The sequence below is a fragment of the Chlorocebus sabaeus genome, chromosome 20 (assembly GCF_047675955.1).
Source record: "Chlorocebus sabaeus isolate Y175 chromosome 20, mChlSab1.0.hap1, whole genome shotgun sequence".
Taxonomy (NCBI): Eukaryota; Metazoa; Chordata; class Mammalia; order Primates; family Cercopithecidae; genus Chlorocebus; species Chlorocebus sabaeus.
The window spans coordinates 66,970,430-66,993,061 of record NC_132923.1 but is presented as its reverse complement, the minus strand read 5'-3'; the positions used below and the strand labels follow the sequence as shown (position 1 = coordinate 66,993,061).

General features: G+C 36.4%; 1 protein-coding gene and 1 pseudogene across 8 annotated transcripts in view; both read left to right on the top strand.

Annotated features, from left to right (window-relative positions):
* LRRC7 (leucine rich repeat containing 7) overlaps window positions 1-22,632 on the top strand; it is a 570,280-nt gene that overhangs the window by 355,987 nt on the left and 191,661 nt on the right. For all 8 annotated transcript variants that reach the window (XM_007978322.3, XM_007978330.3, XM_007978324.3 and 5 more), the window contains one exon: window positions 7,447-7,510. In XM_007978322.3, the coding sequence (XP_007976513.1) occupies window positions 7,447-7,510 (64 nt within the window). The remainder of the gene's footprint in view (window positions 1-7,446; window positions 7,511-22,632) is intronic.
* On the top strand, window positions 1,362-2,058 carry LOC103224632 (peptidyl-prolyl cis-trans isomerase NIMA-interacting 1 pseudogene; annotated as a pseudogene).

Below are 22,632 nucleotides of genomic sequence, written 5' to 3'. Positions count from 1 at the left end.
TTTGAGGATGTATTACACATATAAGATTATGTGCCTAACGCTATCTCGAGCTACAATCTCAAAAAAATCTGTTGATTATATCCCAACTTTAGAATTACTCTTTCAGTATTTTCATTATTTCTCTTTACATTTGCAAGTACATGTGATTTTTATAACAAGTTTCTCTAAAAACCAGCTCAAATGTCACTTCTTAAAAGTATCCCTAATTACTGAACTGTTCGTTATTCCTTCTTCTGTGTTCCTCTAGCAACCTATACATACTTTTATCGTGGCACTTATCATTCTATGAAGTAATTATTCATTTAAAGGTCATTCCCATTTAGAAAATAAGCCCTTCAGAGTAGAGGCTGTGTAGGATATGCAAAATATCCTACAATGCACACGATAGTCCCCTATGTCAAAGAATTAACCTGTCCAAAATGTCAGTAGTGCTGAGGTGGAGAAACCCTGCGTCTCCGGAATCTTTGTAACTCCAATACCCACAGGGCGCTTGCCACAAAGAAGCACATTACAGGAATGAATGAATGAATAATTGCTCACAAAGAACACTACTAACAAAATCACCATGAGTTCTATTTTATTTTTTTGAGAAAATCTTACTTGTTTGTATGCTCATTAAATTAAAACCCTATTACATATGTTCATCTAAAGGAACATCTTTTTGGACAATTCGACAGAATGATTATAGTTTAGCAACTGGCACATGAACAAGAAAAGTAATAGACTGTGTTATGGACTGTCTAAAATCTTGTGAGTAAGTGAAGACAGTCAAACTTAGAAGAGTGAAATATAGCAAATAATACTGAATGCCATCTCTAAAAACGGAAATAAGAATATAATATTTTTAAAGGTATAAAATGTAGGGAACCAGTGGAAAGACAACTTCAAAAGTAGAAAATGTAATGACAGAATGAAACTATAGTGATAATAATTAAAAACGTATGGAAACTAGGGTCATATAAATAAAATGAGATAAAATTAAAATGGAAGAAATGATATTTTTTAAAAAATAAATAAGCTTCAGGAAATGGGTCATAAAACCCTATGGGACAGCTTTTCTTTCCCCGAGAACAAGCAAAAGAAAAGAATTGTTGCCCATTCAAAAGAATGTCAAAGGAATAGTAGAAAGCTACATTATAAATTTTAAAATATAGTTTCCTGGGCATGAAGTTATGAACCAAAGGTTTCAAAAGCAATAGAAAAAGACTTAGAAGTGGAATAGGAATTGATCAAATTTAAACTACACTAACATAAAAGTAAGAAATAATTTTTTTTTTAATACATTGTCTTAAGTGCCACCAGGCCCTCAGAGATAGGAAATGTTTCAGGCTCTGCAGTCCATAGGGTGTCAGTCTCAACTATTAAGTTCTGTGGTGCTAGTACACAAGCAGCCAAATGTATCTGCTAGATATATTAGCAAATAAATATGACTGTGTTCCAATAAAACTTTATTTACAAAAACAAGAGCGTGAGGAGGGAAGATGGCAGACGAGAAGCTGCCGCCTGGCTGGGAGAATCGCATGAACCGCCCCCTTGGCCGAATGTACTACTTCAACCATATCACTAAGGCCAGCCAGTGGGAGCCGCCCAGCGGGAACAGCAGCAGTGGCGGCAAAATCTGGCAGTGGGAGCCCGCCAGCGTCCGTTCCTCGCACCTGCTGGCAAAGCCAGTCAAGGCGGCCCTCGACCTGGCGGCAGGAGATCACCCAGACTAAGGAGGCAGCCCTGGAGCTGATCAGCAGCTACATCCAGAAGATCAAGGCAGGAGAGGAGGACTTTGAGTCTTCTAGACTCTAGACTCACAATTCAGCGACTGCAGCTCGTCCAAAGTCGGGGGAGACCTGGGTGCCTTCAGCAAAGGTCAGATGCAGAAGCCATTTGAAGACGCCTGGTTTGCGCGGTGGACTGGGGAGATGAGCGGGAGTGTTCACGGATTCTGGCATCCATGTGATTGTCCACACGGAGTGAGGGTTGGGGCCCCAGGCCTAGCCTCGGAGGGGGGCAGGGCGGCTGGGCCCGCCGGCTCCCCCGCTGCCTGCTGGCCCGTGGCCGAACCCTCCACTCCCTGCCACCATCACACAGTATTTATTGTTCCCAAAATGGCTGGGAGGGGGACCTTCCAGATTGGGGTCCTTGGGGTTCCCCACTCCCTGTCCATCCCCAGCTGGGGCTGCGACCACCAGACTCTCCCTTAAGGAGCTGACTTCAGCATGGGTAGGAGGCTCGCAGACCTAGGGCAGTGTGGTGGGAGGGGTGTTCCAAGGAGAAGATGTGGTCAGCAGAGCCACCCCATGTCCCACCAGGTCCTGGAGGCAGATGCAAGGGCCCAGAGTTGTTTCTAGTTAAGCCACGCTTCTCTGTTCAGTAGCAAAAGCAAACACTTGTGGGTCCAGCTGTGGGCCCTCTGAGCCACTGTGCAGTACCCTTTCACCCCCAATTAAATCTGGAACCACTAAAAAAAACACCAAGAGTGCCACATAGATTTGGGCCTGCTCTGTTTTGGAAAGTAAACATTGGCAAATTTTAGTAGATCTAAATTGAATAATCAGTGTGTTTAGGAGTCTGGAAACACTATTATACAAGGGATTTAAGAGATCATTAATATTTAACCTATAAAAAGATAAGTCCTATTACTAATAAAATATTCCTTAAGACACTGAAGCATAAGATATCACTCATTTCTTCTTTTAATAAAATTAGTTTTGTCTTGGGCCTCAACCACTGGACTGGCAAAAAATCTACTCTCAGCTTTATATCATACCTCCTTGGACATCAGTGAGAACTACAGAATTCAGAGAATCCCGGAAATGGCCAAAGGACCTCTGGTCTTTAGCTTTTTATGCTTCTCACTAGAATACATGTTGCCTAGAACTATACAGTCAAGTCAAAAGCAGGTGACCTACTCTTCCTATGAGCATTTCTTATTCACTTGCCACACTTGGCTGCTTGGTCCTTCCCCTGGGCCCGCAATACTTTGGTGCTTATTGTTTGTTTGCCACTCCATATTCCCACGCTCAGAAGATGATCTAATTCTCTCCTCCTGGGCCCCAACTATTACCCAACCCCCTTTCCCTAGAAGCACCTATTCAGTGGTATAGATTTAGTGAGAGGTGTAGCAGATGTTCTTATAACATTGGCCAAGGTTTCACAACCATCTTTGGACTGCTGGTGGTCCCACACAGGATGTTCTGGGCATCTTGAAACATATTTTAAGATCGGGGGGGAGAAAGGAGACTGATAGATTTGAAAAAAACTAACAATTCAAGAAAGTGTGTGATAAACTCCAAGTAAATGATGCAAAAGGAAGAAAATGGAATGTGGATTAAAAAGGAGGGTTCGTTTTCAGGTAGAGTAGATAAGATTTTATTCCTCGAGTCTTTATTTCCAGTGAAGACTTTTTGCCTGAGCTCCAGACACACACATACACACACACACTTTTTCCTGATATAAGTGTCTTGCATTCACCTCAAAGCCAATATAGTATTTAAAATACAATCCATTACATTCAACCTATCTCCACCCTAGATTTATTCCATTCTAATATTCTCTCACTCCGATTCAACTGAGAGCCTATCTTTAATTTTTTCCTCTCCTTTACATCTGACATCCAATCAGTCATCATCATTAATCAAGTCATGTCTTTTTCCAAAGCATCTCTCCTATCTGCCACCACATTATTCATATTGCCATTGCCTTATTTCTGACCCCAATTATATCCCACATGAATTTCAAGACAGTCTGTTATCTGGCCTTACGGCTAGCATATCCTCTCCACATTCCCCACGTCATTCCAAGCTGCTGATGTGAGCTTTCTAAAATAAAAACCTGGTATATTTTTCCTACCTGAACCTTAAAGCCTTCCATTGCCTTCAAGCTAAAACTCAAATTCCTTGGCTTGACACAGGAGATAACTTCATGATCTAGTGCTTACCTACATATTATTTCTTACTTCCTATCATTTTTCTTATTTCTTATCAATTTTTACATTCTTTTCTTTTTTTTTTTTTTTTTTTTTTTTTTTTTTTTTTTTTTTGAGACAAAGTCTTGCTCTTGTCCCCCAGGCTGGAGTGTGATGGTGCTATCACGACTCACTGCAACCTTTGCCTCCCAGGTTCAAGCAATTCTCCTGCCTCAGACTCCTGAGTAACTGGGATTACAGGCACCTGCCACCAGGCCTGGCTAATTTTTGTATTTTTAGTAGAGACAGGGTTTCATCATGTTGGCCAGGCTGCTCTCGAACTGCTGACCTCAGGTGATCCACCTGCCTCAGCTTTCCAGAGTGCTAGGATTACAGGTGTGAGCCAACACACCCGGCACATTATTTCTTACTATTCCTACTAACCTGCAATTCCTTGAATGGATCATGATCTCTTCCATCCCACCTCTTTGACGTTTTCTCCTGAAATGACTGACCATCTCCCCTGACTGTGTAACCTCATCAGCTCCTCCAAAGTAAAGCTTCGGTAAAGTCTTCTATTTTCTATTCCTACCTCCCTACTGAAAAAGTACCTCTCCTTTTTACTCTTTAGCAACCTACATGTATAATTTTTATGGCAAATACCATATTAGGTAGAAATTATTCATTCCATTTATAATTTATCTTGATTACGAATTACTTAATATTGGGGACAACACCTTTCATCTTTAAAACCCTGAAACTTGAAAGAAAATAGAAAATCAATATATTTTTGTTACTGAATAAATGATTTTGAGTGCTAAATGGGTAAAAGCATATTGAATAGAAGAGCATCAGCAAAAGATTAAAACTTCTAAAACTAATCATCTCAAAATTACCACTAATCTCCATGTTGTCAAATTAAGTGGTCAGTTCTCAGATCTATCAGCAGCTTTTGTCACAATTGGTCATAGCATCCACCTTGAAATACTATTCTTACTTGGCTTCCAGGACTCTACACTCTTTTTATTTTTTCTCCTATGTCCCTAGTCACTTTTCAGTTTTATTTATTTATCCTTCATATCCATTTAGACCTATTCTCTTTTCATCTACATTTATGCCCTTGATGATCTCATATTCTCAAGACCTCACAATAGTATTTTTTCTTCAACTATTATAGGTAAATGCGCAAACTGGCCCAGTTGGAAAGACTTGACCTAGGCAGTAATGAATTCAGTGAGCTGGTAAGCTGGTATGCTACCATGCTCAAATTATGTCTTTCCTAGACTTTTTTCTTGATGTCTAGGCTTGTTTATGCAACTGCATGATTAACATCTCTAGTTGACTCTAGAGTAGAAATTTCCAACTGAACACCTAAAACTGAACTTCCAGTCTACCCAAAACCCTGCTCCACCTGGTCTTCCTCATCAGTCACTTGCAACTCCATCCTTCTAGTTGTTCAAACCAAAACACACCTTTAGTCACATTCAAGTCTCATTCCCCACAGCTGACTCATCAAGACATTTAGTCCTCATCTTAACTATATCCAGAACCCAACCACATCTCAACACTTTCGCCATTGCTTTATTTATGGCCACCACTGTGGCCATAAATTTCTTATAATAAGAAATAAGAAAAGAAATGGATTTGGTCCAAGCCACCATCACCTCTTATTTGACTTATTACATTAGCCTCCTATGTGATCTTCCTGCTTCTACTGTTGTTCCCCTCAGTCTGTTTATAAGCCTGCAATCACAGATATTCATTTCAGAAGCATCTTTCATAAAAACCTTTTGGTGACCCCCCATCCTACTCAGAATCAAAGCCAAAGTCTCTACATTGTGCTGTAAGATCCCATATTATGCAACTCCCCATTATATCATCTCTTTACTCCTCCCTCTCACTCTCTTCTTTAGCCATACTGGTCTCCTAGGATGTCTTCAAGCAAGTAAGATGTCCCTGCTTTAGAATCTCCATATTGACATGCTTTTTCTTTTTCTTTCAGCCTTGGCTCCAATTTCATATTCTCATTGAGGCCTTACCTGATCACCCTACTAAAAATTAAATCCTTATATGTATTATCCCTATCTACCTCCTCTGCTTAATTTTTCTCCGTAGCACTTGTAACCTTTTAATACATTATTTTATTTTATTTTATTGTTTACTCTCATTCTTCCCTGCTGGATGTAAAGTCCTTTGAGGGAGGAATTTTTAGCTGTTTTGTTCTCTGCCATACCCCAGATCAGCACATGATACTCTCTCAATAATAGTTGCTGAGTGAAGAAAGAGTACACACTTTTTATTTTATTTTATTTTATTTTGCATTTCTGAGTATCTCTGATAGTGTCTGGATTACAGTAATATTTCCTTTAAGGTTCATAAAAGCCCTGTAAAGTAATTTCTACATCCATTTTAAATGTGATAAAACTAAAATTTATAAGATTTCAGTCAGTGGTGTCTCAAGAATTCCTGTGTAGGCAGGACTTAAGGACAGAATTCTGGTTAGTGGGGACATTAAAAAAAAACTTTCAGAAATTTTATATTTTCTCATAGTGTACGTTTACTTGACAGTGCTTTGAGAAATGCTGACTGCATGTGGAGTGCACTTGGGTTCCCTGAACCTTTGACACCAACTCTTGCCCAAGGTTTCTGTATTAGTCTGTTTTCACACTGTTATAAAGAACTGCTCCAGACTGGATACTTTATAAAGAAAAGAGGTTTAATTGACTTACAGTTCCACATGGCTGGGCAGGCTTCAGGAAACTTAAAATCATGGTGGAAGGGGAAGCAGATACATCTTACATGGCGGCAGGCGAGAGAGAGCATGTGAAGGAGGAACTGTCAAACACTTATAAAAACTTCGGATCTCATGAGAACTCACTCACTTTCAAGAGAACAACATGGGAGAAACCACCCCCATGATCCAATCACCTCCCACCAGGTCCCTTCCTCAATATAGGGATTATGAAGATTATAATTCAAGATGAGACTTGGGTCAGGACACAGACCAAAACCGTGTCAGTTTAACAACTATTAATAGCTATAGCAGCTTTCAAGTCAATATGTTTGGGAGACAATTACTACAATTTGTCTATAACAGAAGTTTGTTTAAGGGAGTAGAAAATAATAAGACTGATGATGAAATGGTGCCATATTATGAGGTTTTAGAGTGGTTTGCTGAGAATTGGTTTCAACCATTGATTCCCAGACCTGTAGTGACTCTTAAAAATATTGAAGTGGGGCCCCACCCTACACCTCCCACTGGTGTAGATATTTAATAAGCTTCTTGGATTTTTGTTAAGCAGCTAGCCCTGCATGCCAACCATATTGGCATTTGTGAACAGGTGCTGTAGATTATGTAAACTACTAAAGCTTTTCAGATGGCAGTTTGCATAGGTTTTGTGTATTTGAGATTTACTTCTTGCTGAAGAGTACCCCCAGTTTTGTGCACTGCACAATCAGGTAAATCTGACAGGAAGGTGGTTGGAATGTCTTTTAGAGCAATGTATCATGCACTGCCTCACAATAGTATTTTCCTCCATCTGTTGTAGGTCAATGCACAAACTGGCCCAGTTGGAAAGACTTGACCTAGGCAATAATGAATTCGGTGAGCTGGTAAGCAAATGCATTTTCTAAACTTGATAAATACACTCCAGGAGATTATTTCTTTTGCTCTGTCTTTGTAAACCAAGGTATTAACTCTATTGCACATTTGTATTTGCTAAATGTAAAAATAAAAAACTGGAAGTTATTATTAGCTTTCACTTTTTGGAAAAGAAAATGGAATCGAGCCAGAAACAAATTGATAGTTTTGAGCACCAACTATGTGGCAGGTACCATGCTTAGTATGTTACATATGTTATCTCTTCTAATCCTGATTAGACATGTTGCCATTTTAACCTTATGGAAATAAGGTTAAAATGGTCACCGTCATACATAGCTATTATGTGGCTGAACAGGGATTAAACCCAGACTTGATTAACTGCAAAGACCATACCTTGAAAACCTGCTTTGGAGGCTTCTTGGTACCATTGCATGAGAGAAGTAAGTCACCAGTGGCGTTCTGATTCTTACTGTACTTAAAGCGTCTTTCTAGTGAACTACCTTACTGCTGGCAAGACTGGCAGAATTCTGCCTCCTCCTTTTAAGCATCCATTTTATTTAAAATTTGCCTGAAGACCAGAATCTCAAATGCAGATCAGAAAGCATATACTTCTTTACAAGACGACTCAGCTTTCTCTATCCAGAAGTCTTCCACTTGAATATCTTCAAATTTCAAAAAATTCAATTGATCTAAAGTGTATTTTAACTAATTTAAACTTAAAACATTTAAGTAAGAAATCCATTCCCTGTCCCAGGTCTGTTACTAGCTGTGTGACTTTGTGCAAGTTGCGTAACCTCTTTTAGCCTTATTTTCCTCATGTATAAAATGGGGATTATAATGTTCTCCCTCACACAGGGCTTGTGTGAGAATTAAATGAGATAATGTAGGTACAGGACCTGGCAAAAGTTATTCTAATAAATGCCCGTGTGCAAGGGTGAAAGGGTTTAACTCACACTGTGTTTTGAATGCACAGAGAAAATCAATTTGTTTTACCTCAACCATAGCTAATATGATCATTACCCCAGCCTCTATCAGTTGTTTATTAACGATAAAAACTGAGTTTTATTCTTCTGTGATTACGTTTAATCTGATTTAAGAAGTTAGATAGTCCTTTTAGGTTGTTTTCATGTTTCTTGCATAAAAGTTCCTAGTCTGTCATGTTCCTCTCTCCATCCCCTGCTTTCCTCCCTAAGATGGAATTTGGGTATGTGCAGAGGAGGCTAAATTTCTTCATGACCTGGGCAGTAAGGACTCTCTGGCCTCAAGCTAGTTTTCAGAAGTAGGCTGGAAGCACATGCTGGTCTCTGGGCTGCTGTCTGCAGCTGATGCTGCCTCCTGTGTTAAATCTTCTGTTCCGAATCTGCAGTCAGGTCTTCGGGCTCAGACAAAACTCTCTAGGAGCATTGGCTATCTTCCTCTTTGGGCATTGCTATACTCAGCTCTCACTGGCTATAAATGAATGAGACTGTGCCCTGTCCTCCCTCCACCACAGGATGAGCAGTCCATCCCCAGTTTGTGTTGTGAAGGGCCCTCACCAGCCATGACCCCAGTAGTGGCCCCATGGCCTGTCTGCTGGCTCTGAGAGTCCACATAACATACAAACTGAGAGACGCCAAGTAAAGCCGAACTCCAGAGACTTCTTTGCCTGTCAGATTACACTGTCAAGTTTACTCTGCTTTGTATGCACCCAGTGTTGTTATAAAGCAGTTTGCAGGGTGGCCTCAACACAGATATTAAGGCAAAAGTACCTCGTAAATATATAGCCTAATGTACCTCAGAAATTTTTAAAGGAGATATTTATTAATGTAGGTAGAGAGATTGGTGAGGGTGGTAAATAACAGATAGTGGCAAAACTAGTAGTTTTATATAAGTTGTTAAGGACCTAAGATCTGCTCACACTTTTATTAAGACATGTAGGTCAGTCTAATAATTGAAAAACATGGACAGTGGATTCAGACAAACTGAGGTTTGATTCAACTTCATCACTAGCTAACTGGGTACTTTTGGGTCTATAGCTCACTATCCAACTTCTTTATCAATATAGTGAGGGCACCAATCTCCTCTATCTTAAAGGCTTTGTGAGAGAATTTCATACAAGATAATCTACAACAAACATTCAGTATGTTAAATGAATTTCAATTCTGTCAGGTATATTATTCTGCAAGTGTTTCGTATGAATATGTGTGAATCAGTATTTTACTGTAAAGATTTGGGTCAACAATGATGAAAAAGGTGGGTTTATTTTTCAAAACTAGATGTACTAAAAGTAAATTTTAAATTATTTAAGTAATGTGTGATTTATGGTATCTAAGAAATCCTATGAGCAGAAAACTTTTTATTTTGTGATATGCCAGTATTTCATGCTAGGCACAAAGTAAGTCTCTTTTTCTATTCTTTTTTTCTATTTTTTTCTTACTTTTGCCTTTGTTCTAGGAGGTTTTATTTGATAGTGCTTAGGTATTTGAAGAGTATAACTGTGAAACTTTATGTTTCTGATGTTACTCACTTTTAATCATAGTTTTCTCTTACTAGTCATATGCATGGAACTGGCTGCTGTTGTAACAGTAATAACTTTTAATGAGAAAATAACGGACTTTGCTCTGATAAGTGACCTCTAGAAACAATGCCATGTGAAGGAGAGGAGATCAAATCCTATTCTGTAGCTAGATATTGACACCATACGAGATTATCATTAGATGATTTATTTTTGCATGACATGGTAAAGAGACAATGTGGAGAGTAGATGATTATAATTTTAAAAATAAAATGTGAAGGCCTAATGAGAACAGAAGTTGGCTTGCTTGAGAAGCAGTGTAAATGTCCCAAATAAGATTCAGAGTAGAAATATCTACTTACGGAAGCATTCATAATAATGAAAAATTCTAAACAAAAGGAATTATTTTATATTTTTAACAGCAATTATCCCCAGAAGATATTAGGCAAAGTTCTGAGAACATAATAGATATTTTTGGGGAGTTTTTTGTTGTTTCTTTCATGAATTGTTTTGCTCAACATAAAATGAATAAATGTTCGATTTTTAAAAAATAGAAAGTTAAAAAGTGAAAAAATGAGAGTAAGGATAATTCATGATCTCATCCTATATATAACCATTATTAATATTTTTTGGTATATTCTTCCCTTTACTCTCATTTTCTTTAACGAAGTCAAACAAGTATTATTTGGGGTCAGGTCAGAGATGGAACACTATTAGGCCGATGTATGGAACCAGATAACATCAACCCTTAGGATCATCCTCTTTGCTGACCATGGCCAACCCTCCCCCAATCTAGACCCACCTTACAGCTGCAAGCCTCCTTCACTGCCTCTCTCCTCCCCTCCCTGTGCTGGAAAGAAGAGGGCTGTTCTGTAAAGGAGAGTGTCACTCAAGGCCCCAACAACTCTGCCATGGGAGCCTTCATCAGAAGAGTCAGTGGTAAGAAGCAAAATGTGCTTTTTTGTAAGCCAGAAAGAAAGAAGATCCCAGACCAGAGGAGACTAACAAACTAAGTGAGAAGTAGTCTATATGTGGTTTAGAGTTTGGGAATTCAAAGAAAGCAGCATGGGCCCGGACCCACTGACCACAGAGTGGCAATGGGTAGCAGGGAAGGAAGGCAGGGAGTACAATGGTTATTGGAGCAGCATCTCCCCTTTGCCCCCACCAAAGCCCCACAAAGGACTCCTAAAAAGAATAACTGGGGAGGACTATTTCAAGAAGGACCCAATTTCCTTATCCTGAGCTATTCAAGCAGGGAGTGCTTGAATAGATTTAAAATTTTACTATCAGTGTGGCATAATACATACTGGTTATACGTGTCTGCACAGATATTTCTACCTACCAAATTGGAATTATAGTGTGCATTCTATTTTATTTTAAATCATGGTTATCAAATTCAAAATCTAGATTCATTACAGGCATAATATATAACCTTTCTTTGTAGCTAAACTAGAAAGATTGCCAAATAATGGATACAAAATAAACACTAAACTAACTTGTCTATCCCTGATTTCTAATGAGATTGATGATTTTTTCATGTATTTGTGGCAATTTGCATTTCCTCTTTTGTAAAATGCCAGTTTATGTATTTTTGCCCATTTTTCTATTGGTAGTCATGTTCTTGTTGATTTATGGAGATCTTTGATATATTTCACATACTAATCCTTTGTTGGCTGTAGGTACTACAGTTATTTCTTTACAGTCTCTGGAGAGTCTTTTTATTTTCGACCTGGTACATTTTGATGGATAGAAGGTCTTAATTGTAAAATAAGAAAATGTATACTTTTTGGTGTATAGCACATTTTGTTTTGCTTAGGAAGTCCTTCCTTCCTCAAAGCCAAAACATTTTTTCATGCGTTTTCTTCTAAACATTTGAAGGTTTAATTTTTTCATAACCTAATTGGTTTCTGTGGGGGGCTTCATTATTTATACTGTGTACTGTGTATTTTTGTTCCAGAGACTCAGCTTTCCAAGAACTATTTATTAAGTAGCACTTCCTTTCCACGTGGATATGAGTATCACCTCTTAACGAAATATGATTTCTATACATTCATGAGTTACTTTCCTCATTTTCTAGGTACAAAAACTACATGATTGTAATTAGCACAAGCAATAAGTTTTGACAGTGGATAGGGAAAGTGTCTCAAACTTAGGCATCTGGACATTTACTTTTTGTACAAATTTAGAATTAGTTTGTCAAGTTTCTCAAAAAGAAAAAATGTTAGGACTTGATTACAATGGCATTGACCCTATAACTCAATTGTTTATTGGAATGATAATAAAGAGTTGACGTTTTTATCATATCAAATTTTTTTAGGCATCAACATGACATAATCTTCATTTATTTTCTATTTTAATATCTAAGTTTTATAATTTTCTTCAGAAAAAGATTTCACACATTTTTAATTAATTTATTCCTAAGTACATTATTTTAAAATTGTACTTATAAATGTGCTTCTTCAAAAATTACAGTTTCCAGTTGCTTGTTGCAGTTTTTTATTTTTTCTTCCAAATTTATTTTAGGTTCAGGTGGTACACGTGCAGGTTTGTTACATGGATCAATTGCATGTCACTGGGGTTTAGTGTACAAATGATTTCATCACCCAGGTAGTGAGTGTAGTACCTGACAGGTAGTTTTTCAATATTCACCCTCCTCCTACCCTCCATCTTCAGGTAGGGCCCCAGTATTTACCTCTTTGTGTCCATGTGTGCTCAATGTTTAGCTCCCACTTATAAGTGAGAACATGTGGTATTTTGGTTTTGTGTTCCTGCATTAATTTGCTTAAGTTAATGACCTCCAGCTGCATCTATGTTGTTGCAAAGGAAATGATTTCTTTCTTTTTTAACACTGCATAGTATTCCATGGTGAATATGTACCATGTTTTCTTTATCCAGGCCACCACTGATAAGCATCGAGGTTGATTCTATGTCTTGGCTATCATGAAAAGTTATTGCAGGTTTTTTTCACTTATATCTGGCTATCTGCTAAACCCTCTTAATAAAATGAATAATTTGTTTATAAGTTAGTTAGGGATTTCTATGTAACTAATCAAATAGTCTGTAAATAATCACAGTTTGTTTTCTTGAACCTCAATTTTTAAACACGATTTTTTTTTTTTGCTTTATGTGTGACTAGTACTATGTTGAAGTGAAGCAACTATCATTGTCTGATTCCTGATTTTAATGGGAACACCTATAATGTTTTGTCATTAATAATCTCTTTACTATTAGCTTTGTATAGATATTCTATATCAGGTTCATAACATCCCTTCTTGCTTCTAGATTACTAAGAGAATTTAGCATGAACAAGTACTAAACTCTGTGGAATGCTTTGTCTGTATTTATTGATATTACATATTTTCTCTCTTATTCTGTTAATACAAAATTTCTAGTGTAAAACTACTTTTGCATTTCTGAAATACATACATGATCATGATCTAATCATGATCATGACTTTCTATATAAACTATTTGGTTCATTTCTGCTTAGAATTTGTAAAAATTTGTACTCATTATGAGATTTGTATACATTATTCTTGCCTACTTTATCTGTAGGTTCATATTACTCATCAATTTTGGAAAATTATCAGCCCTGTCCCTTTAAAAGTTTCCTTTTACTTACTTGCTCTGTCTCTGCTGCTGGAATTTGGATTAAATATGAATATAAAACCATAAGTGCTTAGGAATCACTAGCTAATTATATTAATTATTTTATATTTTTTTTTCCTGAAAAAGGAATCAATCAGAGAAGGGGAAATTTTAAAATATTTCTTTCATATCCTTAAAGAGAGGCTTTTTTATCTTTTTACATAAAATTATACAGTGTAATCCCCCCAGAATTTGGAGACTTGATGATGAGGTTATTTTCAGAGTGTTTTTAATGTTTTTTAACTACTTAATATACTCGTTACTCACAAAGATATTTCTAAACTATAGGCTACTCAATTTCTGGATTAAAGAAGAAAATACGATTTTAAAAACACAACATCTAAATGATAGCAGCAAAAACATTTGAAGAGCAAGATAAGTTATTCTATGTGAAAAAGAAAACAATATTTATTTATTTATTTATTTATTTATTGAGATGGAGTCTTGCTCTTTCGCCCAGGCTGGAGTGCAGTGGCGCAATCTCGGCTCACTACAAGCTCTGCCTCCCAGGTTCATGCCATTCTGCTGCCTCAGCCTCCTGAGTAGCCGGGACTACAGGCGCCCGCCACCACGCCCGGCTAATTTTTTGCATTTTTTTTAGTAGAGACGGGGTTTCACCATGTTAGCCAGGATGGTCTCGATCTCCTGACCTCGTGATCCGCCCGCCTCAGCCTCCCAAAGTGCTGGGATTACAGGCATGAGCCACCGCGCGTGGCCCAATATTTAATTTTTTAAACACAATGTAAAGTTGGACTGAATGTAAAAGTTCAAAAATTCAGCAGGAAATAAGTAGTATCAATTTAACTAACATTCGAAACAGTAAATCAGGCAGTCTTTATAAAAACATTTCATAAATTCAGTCATCCACGGACTATATTAGAAGACTTGTATTCTGTAAAATTTCTTTATAGAAAACTTTTAAAAAAATATTCTGCACTCTACAAATCACCATTTTAAATGCTTAATAAGGCTACAGATTGTAATAAGTGAGAATTGTTCATCTCAATGTTTAAATGGAATTTGTTTCTGTTGGCTTTACTCACTTTATTTCAAAGAGTCAAATAAAAATTTCAAAGAAATGAATTAAATAAAAATTCCTAGAATAAAGATGTTCTGAATGATACAGTTGACAAGAAATAGATGCTTTGGGCTAAATAAATGATATGAATGTGTTGTTGAGTACTTATGCTAATATTTTCGTTATAACTAAAATTGACTGGAATTAAATTAAATTCATTATACTAAAAGCATGGCAGCCAATAGTCTCACCTCCCTAGTTCACCCAAGCTGTGCTCATTTTTAATTACCTAAAATGCATATATACCTGAGGCAAGCACTGTATTTACATAGGCAGTAATTTTCTTATAAGCAATTACAGCATACGTTTGCCACACCTACTAATCAAATTGCGTGATTTATACTTCAAGTTGTACTCTTTTAAAAAAGAGCAAAATAATAAAATTCAATTCGTCATCATATAACTGGTCACCCAATTTTAAGGAAAACACTTGAAACATGCTAATTTACTCCTCCATTTTTCTGCATTTGTAAAGCCACTAAGGCCATAGATTGTATAGATATATCACAGACATTGCCAGAAGTTATTAATACATCAAAAGAAACTTGAAAAATGAAACTTATTTTTGAAGTTATTGGGGGCATGTCAATTTCTGTATCAATGAGAGTCCAGTCAGCAGGTGAAAACTATACTGATTATTTGACAAAGAAAGTTTAACATAAGATGGTTTATCATGTATGAGAGAACTGAAGGAGCAAAGTGGGGACACTGAAAAAGGAATTATGAGAAGGTGAAGCTGGGTCTTCGATACGAGGGGCACCCACAGGCTAGTGCTGGTGTCTCTGACATGAAGAGGCTGATTCTAGTTACGTGGAAAACTACATGCACACTGGAAACACTTGCTGTTACTGAATTCTGGTGTCACCACAGTGAAGTCTTGCTGAGGAAGTGCAAAGAGAAACTGAACGTAAATAAAAAGAGCAAGTCCCTCTTCCTCCTGCAGCCTCTCCCCAGGACACTCAATTGTTAGAGCCTAACATGGAGCCACCTTGTCAAAACGGCAGTGTGGCTAACCCCAGAATTACGAAGTAGAAATTAGAAGAGTTAGCTCACAGCTGAAAAGCCACTGTTTAATAACCAGCAAGTCACTACTGTGTCCTGAAAACAATAGACAAGAGAAGTGTTGATTTTTGTGATTCAATTTTGACATCATTTTCTCCAGAAAGTTTTCCTTGCACCTAGCCGAGTACCCAGTTCCAAACTGGTACTTGACGTTTATAGACAAATCATTTGATTTTAAAAGCAAACAGATCAGTCAATTCTCATCATCAGAATCATGCCTATGTAAATACAGATTTTTAACTCTAAACAATAGTAGAGGTAGAGAAAATGCTTTCATTTATCTGAAAAGCAGTCATTCCATAATTAGCTGTCTTTTGAAGTATCAATCCCAATTTACTTTGAGACATAATTCCAAATGAGTTTCTTGATGAAACTTTAAAGTACAAAATTTGAAATTGTGACCAATAAATACATACACACATGCAAATATGCATATGTGTACATAAATAAATAAATCTGCAGTCCCACTAACTATGAAATTTGAAAGGAATTCTTGAAGAATCATTCAATTAAAATGAACTTTCTGACTGAAACTAATTATAGAAATACTTCTTTCAGAGGAGGATCAAATTGGGGTCTCCAGTTTTATCAATGCAACATCTCTTGACCTATGGCTTTAATAAGCAGACTCCACTGTCATACATAGAAGTAAAGAAACTCCTTTTCTTGCTCTTGAATTTTCCCTTTGCTAGCAGTAAAATAAATCATCTTTGCTTCTGTTTTCCAAGGAAGCAGCTTTTCCCTCATTGCCATTTCGCATTACCAAAATATCATGACTGGGCACTATGAATGAAATTAATTAGCTCGGTTTGTGTTTCCATAAATAGATTTTTCTGAGAACGGCATGTATCTCCATGTAGTCAGATACCCTGGTGATTCTGTCAACAGTGTCTACCAGAGAAATTGAAGGGGGAATAATATGTAAATTAATTAAAAGCTCCCTGATGGAACCAGAGTAAAAGCATATTAAATAGGAGTTCAAATGTATAATCAAGACTTTACAAAGACTCGCTCCCTGCAAAAAAAAAAAAAAAAAAAAAAAAAAAAAAAAAAAAAAAAAAAAAAAAAAAAAAGTCAGACTTTACAAAGAAAATAAAAGTATTCTGCAACCAAGGAATAAACCGTATATATGACTCCTATTCACAACTCAAAAACATACTTGAGTTGTGAATAGGAGTTGTAAATCATCCCCCAAAAAACTAAGAAAACTTATATTTAAAGTAATTCAAACTAAAATCTTCATTTATATGCTGAAATTGAAATATCTGGATGTATTGCCTAAAATTGAGTTAATAGAACACAAACGTTATTTGATTTCAGGTTTCACAACAAACCAAAACTAAAAGTAAAAACACTGAGAGAAATATAAAGAAAGGAAAAGATGACATGGGGTGGGGAGATGTCATTGGTTAGTCTGGCTGGGTAAGCTTCATTCTCAGAAGGTAGCATTTTAGTAAAAACTGAAAGGAGGTCAGGGAGTGAGCCCATGCAAATATCTGGCCGGAAGATAGTTCTATGCAGAGGGAACAACAAGTACCAACACCTGGTATGAGACCAAGACTTCTTGCTGTGGACAGCAAGAAGCCCAGAAGGATGCAGTAGACCAAGTGAGAAAAGTAGTGAGAGATAAATTAATTTGTGGAGTGGGAGAGAACCCTGTAAGACATTTTAAGGATTTAGGATTTTATTCTGAATAAAATGGGAAGCTCTGTGGAAGGGTTTGAGCAAGTAGAATCTCGATCTGACTCACATCAAATTATGTTACTTTATATTACATTAGGTCATATTAATTAATTACATTATCAGGACAACTTTACTATGCTGAGAATAGATGGGGCAGGCAGTGTCAAGGTAGAGTCAGGGAAACCAGTTAGGAAGTTATTGCAGTAATCTAGGCAGGAAATATTAGCATGCTGGATTAGGGTAGTAGCAATGGAGGTGGTAAGAAACTGATTTCTGGGTACATTTTAAAAGTATAGCTAGAAGAAGATATGGTAAGATCTGAATTTTGTGAATTAGGAACACCTTCTATCAAAAATTAATATAAAATTAGAAATACATAATTACATACAAAAGGGAATGTTATTCAGAATTTAAAAAAAGAAACTATACATTTTAAATTACAAATAAAAATCATAAAATATAATTTTGAAAGCTGACAAAATACCACAGACATTATAAAATCCAGGAAAATAACATTAATAGCACACATCTATAATGCTTCCCTCCCCCTTACATTTTGGTTTCATGCTCTTTGACAGCCTTTCCACATGACAAACATCGTGTAGTATTTTCTTTGGAGATAATAGAAAAACAATCCAGTCTTTCCCCTAACATGATTTTTAATATTGATAGTTTGGAAATGCTTATAATTTTCATTGATATGCCTTGCAAAATTTTAGGATTGTTGTCAAATTTGGGAAAACATTTGCCTCCATATATTTCAAACCTTCTTTTTCCTCCACCACCTACGTACTTATGGTGCCAGGAACCAAAGAACAGGTTTATGTCTCAATACATCCCCTGGCCCTGCGCCTTCATGTCTTGATGGTCAGGTGAGTGGGCACAATGGGCAGTAGGAGGATTTCCAGAAGCCATTTCTAAATAAAATGGCTGGCTTGCTAGCACAAGTTAAGTACGCATAGAAATTATTGCAAATCATATAAACATATTCCACAAAACCTGTATTAAGGGTAACCCTATACAACTTTCTTTTAGCAAGCTTTTCAAAATGCCTGGGGCCATTCAGTCACCACAGTACATGAGAGAAATTGCAACAGAGGGGAAGCAAAATAGAAATTCTAGTTAAAATATCTTACTTTTATCCAGAATTCCAGGCCTACATATATTCCTGTGTTACTTTTCTATTTCTGAATGGTAACAAATTACCACAAATTCAGTGTATAAAGGCAATACAAAATTATTATCTTACAGTTCTGGAGGTCAGAAGTCCTACAGTCGAGGTCTCATCAGGGCTGCACTCCTTCTAAAAGTGCTAGAGGAGAATCCATTTCTTCTCTTTTCCCAGCTTCTAGAGGCCACTTGCATTCCTTATGTGGCCCCTTCCTCACATCGCCTTGGTCTCTGCCTCTATCATCACATTTTCTCTACCCTCTCTGACCCCCTTGCCTCTCTCTTATAAGGACATTTGTAATTACATTGGGGCCCTTCAGATAATCCAGGATAACCTCTCCATCTCAAGATCCTTAAATTAATCACATCTGCAATTTCTTTTACTATGTAAGGTAACATATTTATAGGCTCTTGGAATTAGGATGTGAACATCTTTGGGGTGTCATTATTCCGTCTGCTACAAGCTTGTCCAACCCTTGGCCTGTGAACCACATGTGGCCCAGGACAGCTTTGAATGCAGACCAACACAAAGCTGTAAACTATCTTAAAGCATTTTGAGATTTTTGTGTGATTTTTGTTAGCTTATCAGCTATCATTAGTGTTACTATATTTTATATGTGGCCCAAGACAATTGTTTTTCTTCCAGTGTGGCCCAGGGAAGCCGGAAGATTGGACAGCCGTAGTGTAGTACAATACCCAAGAAAATTGAAAACGCTGTGTTCACACAAAACTCACACATGAATATGCAAACCAACATTATTGATAATAGGCAAGAAGTTGAAACAATAGAAATGTCCATCACCTGTTGAATGGATGAGCATAATGTGGTATATCCATACAATGGAATAGTATTCAGCAACAAAAAAAAAATGATTAAAGGTTCAGTATGTGCTACAACTTGGTTAAACCTTGAAAACATTATGCCAACTAAAGGAAGCCAGAAACAAAAGGCATGTATTATATGATTTTACTTATATGAAATGTCCAGAATAGACAAATCCACAATGACAAACAGTAGATTGGTGCTTTCCAGGGTCCAGAGGGAGAGGAGAATGGGGAGAATGAGTATGGGTTTTTTGGGAAATGATGAAAAATACTGGAATTAGATAGTGGTGATGTTTCCCCACTCTGTGAATATGCTAAAAACCACTTAATTTTATGCTTTAAAAGGGTGAATTTTATGATATATGAGTTATATTTCAATGTTTTAAATTTTAAAAAATAAAACAATCTTACTTTTGCAAATATTCCAAAAACATATGGCCAAGTGAACACTTTTCTAGGCTGCCTCCCAGGATCTAGAAAGGAATTCATGCAAATAAGGGCTTTAAAGCTTAAGTTTTATTAACTTCAAGGTAAACCTGCCTCTAGGTAGAAGCAACAGGATTTGTTGACAGATCACATATCAGGAATAAGAGGGAGAGTAGTTAAGTGTAACTTCAAGATTTGAGACCTAAGCAGCTTAAAAAAATGAAATTTCTAATTCCAAGTAGCAAACAATAAAAAATGAAGGGTTTTTTTTTTCAGTTCTTTTTTTTTTTTATCATAGTAAACACACACACACACACACACACACACACACAATGTGAGATTTACCCTCTTCTCAAATTTTTCAATAGCCATTACATTATTGTGAACTAATAAGCACAACGTTGTGCAGCAGATCTCTAGAACTTTTCTATCTTGCATAAATGAGACTTTTGCCCATTGACCTGCAACTCCCCGTTTTCCTCTCCCCAGCCCCTGGAACCACCATTCTGCTTTCTGCTTCTGTGGGTTTAACTTTTTCAGATACGTCTTTTCAGCAGAATCATGCAGTATTTACCTTTCTGTGACTGGCTTATTTCACTTTCCAAAATATTTCCAAGGTTCATCCATGTTTCTACATGATAGGAATTTCTTCTTTCTTGAGGCTAAATGATATTTCATTGCATATATATGTTACTCATCAGTTGATCCACTCATTCATCAGTGGACATGTAGGACATTTATTTATTCATCCATCAATAGACATTTGGGTCACTTACACATCCCAGCTCTTTTAATAATGCTGCAATGAATACATAAGGACAAACTTTTTTGAAGTCCCTATTTCAGTTCTTTCGGATAAGAATCCAAAAGCATGATTGCTGGATCATATAGTAGTTTTATTTTTAATTTTTTGAAGAAACTTCATATTGTTTTCCATAATGGCAAAACCATTTTACATTCCCACCAACAGTACATAAGAGTTCCAATTTCCCCACATCCTTGCTAAACTTATTATTTTTTTCTCGATAATGTTCGTTCTAACAGGTGTGAGGTGATTTCTCATTGTGTCTTTTATTTGCATTTTCCTGATTATTACTGATGTTGTGCATTTTTTCATATACCTGTTGGTTATTTGTATGTCTTTTTTTATGAAATGACTCTTTAGGTTCTTTCCTGTTTTTTAACCAGGTTGTTTTACTATTATTGAGTCTTTTTAATTCTTCATATATTTTAGATATTGATCCATTATCAGATAGGTAGTTTGCAAATACTTTATCCCATTCCATATGTTGCCTCTTCACTCTGTTGACTGTTTCCTTTGACTTGCAGAAGATTTAGTTTGCTGTAATCCCACTTGTCTATTTTTACTTCTTTTGTCTCTGCTTTTGGGTTATATCCAAAGAGTCTTTGCCAAGAACAATGCCAAAAAACTTTTCTCTGTATTTTCTTCTAGAAGTTTTACAGTTTCAGTACATACATTACTTAAGTCTTTAACCCATTTTGAGTTGATATTTGTATATGGGGTGGAATAAGGGTCCAATTTCATACTTTAGCATATCGAACTTTCCCAACATTATATATCAGAGACTATCCTTTCCCCATTGTGGTGTTGTTGACACCTTTATTGAAGATCAGTTCATTAGTATAAATGCGGTTTTATTTCTGGGCTTTCTGTGTTGTTTCATTGGTCTATCTGTCTGTTCTCTGTGCCTGTACCATGCTGTTTCAATTACCATAACTTTTTAGTAGATTTTAAGATTGGATAGTATGATGCCTCTAGCTTTGTTCTTTTTGCTCAAGATTGCTTTGTCTATTTGTGAACTTTTGTGATTTCATGCTTGCTTTAGAATTGTTTTTTCTAATTCTGTGGAAAACGTCAGAATTTGTATGGGGATTGCATTAAATATGTGGATCACTTTGGGTAGTATGGGCATTATAACAATATTAATTCTTCCAATCCATGAATACAGGATATCTTTTCACTTATTTCTATCTTCTTCAATTTATTTCATCAACATTTTATAGTTTCAATGTACACATTTTTCACCTCTTTGGTTAAATTTATTTCTAATTATTTTTTATGCTATCATAAATGGTATTTTCCTGATTTATTTTTGGACAGTTCATTTTTCTATATAAAAACTCTATGAATTTTATGTTGATTTTGTATCCTGCAACTTTACTGAATTTGTTTATTAGTTCTAATTTTGGTGGAACCTTTGGGGCTTTCCATATATAAAAGCATGTCATCCATAGGCAGAGATATTTTACATCTCTTTTCTATTTGCATGCCTTACTATTTCTTTTTCTTGCCTAATTTCTCTGGCTAAGATTTCCAGTACTCTGTTGAACAAAATTGGTAATAGTGTGCATTCTTGCCTTGTTCCTGATGTTATAAGAAAAGGTTATCGTCTTTCAGTGTCAAGCATGATGTTAGCTGTGGGCTTGTCATATATGACCTTTAGCATGTTGAGGTACATTTTTTCTATACATAATTTGTTAAGAGTTTTTAATCATGAAAAGATGTTGAATTTTGTCAAATACTTTTTCTGCATCTAATAAGATGATCATATTATTTTTATCCTTCATTCTGTTAATGTGGTGCATTTCAAACATTGATTTGTACATGTTGAACCATCCCTTTATTCCAGAGATAAATCCCACTTACAAATGTTCTGTGTGCCCTTGAGAAAAATGTTTATTATGCTGTTTTTGGGTGGAATATTCTGTACATGTCTGTTAAGTCCA